The sequence below is a fragment of the Hipposideros armiger genome, unplaced genomic scaffold (assembly GCF_001890085.2).
Source record: "Hipposideros armiger isolate ML-2016 unplaced genomic scaffold, ASM189008v1 scaffold_82, whole genome shotgun sequence".
Taxonomy (NCBI): Eukaryota; Metazoa; Chordata; class Mammalia; order Chiroptera; family Hipposideridae; genus Hipposideros; species Hipposideros armiger.
In genome coordinates, this window is record NW_017731432.1 from 217,541 (window position 1) to 221,349 (window position 3,809).

The 3,809-nt window shown below is 43.5% G+C and overlaps 1 protein-coding gene across 1 annotated transcript in view; it reads right to left on the reverse strand.

Annotated features, from left to right (window-relative positions):
* The window catches only part of PPT1 (palmitoyl-protein thioesterase 1), a 20,357-nt gene extending 16,949 nt beyond the window's left edge, over nucleotides 1-3,408 (reverse strand). Inside the window, exon 1 of the mRNA XM_019643775.1 lies at nucleotides 3,249-3,408. Within this exon, the coding sequence (XP_019499320.1) occupies nucleotides 3,249-3,372 (124 nt within the window). The 5' untranslated portion in view covers nucleotides 3,373-3,408. The remainder of the gene's footprint in view (nucleotides 1-3,248) is intronic.
* Between the last annotated feature and the right edge of the window lie 401 nt (nucleotides 3,409-3,809).

The following is a 3,809-nucleotide window of genomic DNA, read 5'->3' on the forward strand; positions in this document are numbered from 1 at the left end:
GGCCCTCTGGCGTCCCAAGCCAGTTCTTAACCATCGCGCCACTCGGCCGGCCCCCTATGATGGTTTTAATAAAATAGTTAAATGGCTCAGCTAAAAAAAAATTAATTAAAAATGAAAAAATAATAAGTGTTGGCAAAGATATAGAGAAATAGGAACGCTTGCACATTGCTGATAGAAATATGAGTTAGCCACAGTAAAAACAGTTTGTTGTTCCTCAAAAAGTTAAACATATAATTACCATATGACCCAGCAATTTCACTTCTAGGTATATATCCAAGAGAAATGAAAAGATATGCCCATACAGAAACCTGTACATGAATGTATAATAGCCAAAAGGTGGAAATGATCCAAATGGATGAATGGATAAACAAATTGGAGGGTGTGTGTGTGTGTGTGTGTGTGTGTGTATTAGAATAGCATTCAGCCACAAAAAGAAATGAGGTACTGACACATGCTACAATGTGGATGAGCCTCGAAAACATTATTATAAGTGAAATAAGCCACACACAAAAGGTCACATATTGTATAATTCCTTTTATATGATACATCCAGAACAGGCAAATCCATACAGACAGAAAGCAGATTAGACATTTTCTGGGGGTGGTAGGGGAGGAAATGAGGAGTGATTACTTAATGGGTACAAGTGTTTTCTGGGGTGATGAAAAAGTTTTGAAATGAGAGAGAAATGGTGGTTGCACAACATTGTGAATATACTAAATGCCATTGAATTGTGTACTTTATTACGGTTAATTGTATGTTACATGAATTTCACCTCGATTTTAAAAAAGAACAACTTTCCTTCTAACGCTTAGCTCATGTTTATCCAGTAATAACAAACTTCAAAAGCCCATACAATATAATTGGGACACCAAATTTACAACTGAAAAATAAGCAGAGGTGCATATTCCCCCTCCCTTATCATCAGGAACACTTGGGGTTAATAGATTCAAAGGCACTTTAGAATCAGATTTCTCTTTAGGGCCAGGACTAGGATAAGACAAGTGAAGCATCTAGGTAAAAAAAATTAAGGAGACACTCACTGTCAGGTTCATGCAAGTGCTAATCCTGAACGTATACAAACTAGAGAGTGAGTGCTTCCTTAAATTTTACACTCTAGAACATTTCGATGGTTGCCAACTGGGAAGGAGGTTGAGGGGGATGGCTGGAAAAGGGGAAAGGAAAGTGACTAGCTACTGAGTGGGAAGGGTAGGGTGAGGTCATTTTCCATTTTTAGCTTAATCATCATCCCATTTTCCCTTCCTGAGAAGGTTAAGAAATAGTTTTTAAAGAAGAAAAGCTAAGGCCTACAGCAACTTCTATTTCTCTCATAATAACATTCATGGCACTGAAGTGTAACTGTTGGTTACTTAACTGCCTCCCTATGGGCTGACTGTGCTTTGGGAGGATATGGGGCATCTCGTGTTCTTTTAACTCCACTGTAGCAGCCCCAGGACCTGGCACAAAACCTTGATATATTTGCCGACTCTTAATTCCTCTCTGAACATTTTTCTTTAAACCACTCCAATAAGGCTCTCACTCTCGCCACTCCCCCAAAACTGCAAGGTCTTTAGTGATCTCCATATTGGTAAACCCAATAACCAATTCTCAGCCCTTATCTTACTTGAGCTGTCAACAGCATTCCATACATTTGATTCCTCACTTCTTCTTAAAACATTTTCACCTCTTCCGGGACACTGCACTCTTCCGACTTTCCTCCAGCTCCCTGGTTATTCCATCACGGTCTTCTTTGCTAGTTCCTCCTCATCTCCTCAACCTCCATATGTTGGGAGTGCCTCAGGGCTCAATTCTTAGGCCTCCTCCCTCTTTTGTGTACACTTACTCCCTAGGTGATCTCCCCAGTCTCATGGCTTTAAATACCAGCTATATATGCTGAAGGCTCCCCCAACTTAAATCTCCAACCTGTATCTCTGTCCTACGTTCCACACTCCAAATGCCCTTACAACATTTCCAATTCAGTAAGTCCAAAAGCAGACTCTTGATCTTCTCCCCACCCCCCCATTTGCTCCCCTACAGGCTGCCCCACTTTGGTTAAATGACAACTTCATCCTTCTAGTTGTTCAGGTCAAAACTCACGGAGTCATCCTTGATTCCTTTCTTTTCTTTCTCATCCCACATCTCATCTGTTAGCAAATCCCATTGGTTTTACCTTCAAAATATTCCAAACTTTGACCACTTCTCAACATCTTCATATCACTATACTGTTTCAAGGCATCATCATCTCATTTAAATTACTTCAATGACTTCTCAATTTGTCTCCCTTCAAATGTTCATGACCCCCTATAATCTAGTCTCAATACAGCAAATACAGTGGTCCTTTTAAAATGTAAGTCAAGATCATGTCACTCATCTCAACCCCCTCACCAAGGGCTTCCCATCTCATTCTAGCCGAAGTCCCTACAGTACTCCACTGCCCCACAATCTACACCCCTATTTTCTTCTCCTTGCTCACTCAGTTCCAGCCACACTAATCTAAATGTTGTTTATTGAATATACCAGACATACTTCTGCCCCAGGGTCTTTTCATTTGCTGCTCCTTCTACCAGTTAGCCACATGGCCATCTTCCCTTGTCCACTTCAGGTTTCTGCTCAGATGTCATTTCCTCAGTAAATCCTTTCCTGATTTTGCTCTATAAAATTCCAATCCCCCTTCTGATTTCTATCCCCTTCCCTGCTTTATTTTTTTCCATTGCACTTATCACCATTTGACATATTATGTTTTACTTGTTTCTTTCTTTATAGTCTGTCTCTCCTATTAGAAAGGATGTTCCAAGAGAGCAAAGAATTTAGTCTGTTTCTTTCACTACTGTATCTTCAGCATCTAGTAGGTGCTCAATAACTATATGTTAAATGTATAAATGCACTATAGGTGCCTAACAAATTTCTGTTCAATTTGTGAATGAATAAAAGGATGGATGCCCGGGTCATGTAGCCACAGCCCAGCTCTTCTGGGCAAGTGCCAGTTGCTGCATCCTGACGCACCGCTGTGAAGATGAAACAAGGACAGCACGTAAAGCCCGAACGCAGAGCCCTCTGTGAGCGCTCACCAAAACACAGCTCTTTCCCCTTCTCCCTTCCCAATGCAGAGTAGCCTCCAAATCCTAACGTCGGGCGAGCGAAGTGCTGTGTGACCACCACACTCACCCTCCACACTCGCTCTCTGCAGACGCGAACCCAGGCTGGAAGCGGGACAGAGTCGCCAAGCCCTTCTGCCCCTCTTACTCACTCACCCATCCCATGCCAGATCACCAGCGGCAGCGGCGCCGGCGGGTCTACATGCCCCAGCGCCAGGGCAGCGCAGGACCCCGGCAGGAGAGCGACAACCAAAAGCCACAGGGAGCTGGGCGACGCCATCTTGGCTCAGTCACGTGACCGGGCTCCAGCCGCCTCCGCCTCGGCTGCCTCGTGAGGTGGGCGTCGGCCCTAGTGTGTTGCTTTAGTAGGCTGCCCTCCACCTTGAGTCAAAATGAGTGCTGACGTTTGTTTATTCGATGCTTATCACGCATCACACAGTATTCTAAGCACTTTACATCTGTTAACTGATTTATCCTCATAGTAGCTGTATACATGTCGTCCCATTTTACAGTCAGGGGACCGAGGCACTGAGAATTTGGATACGGTGCTAAGGTAACAGAGATAGCAAGTTGGTGTTTCCAAAGTCCTTGCTCTTAACCACTCCCTTTGGAAGATAAATACTTTGGGAAAGAAAGGAAGGGAGGATTCAGCCCCCTTAGAAATAGGGAGGTGGGGTGGGGAGAGATAATTTCCAACCAGGGACAATCTAGGCTGGG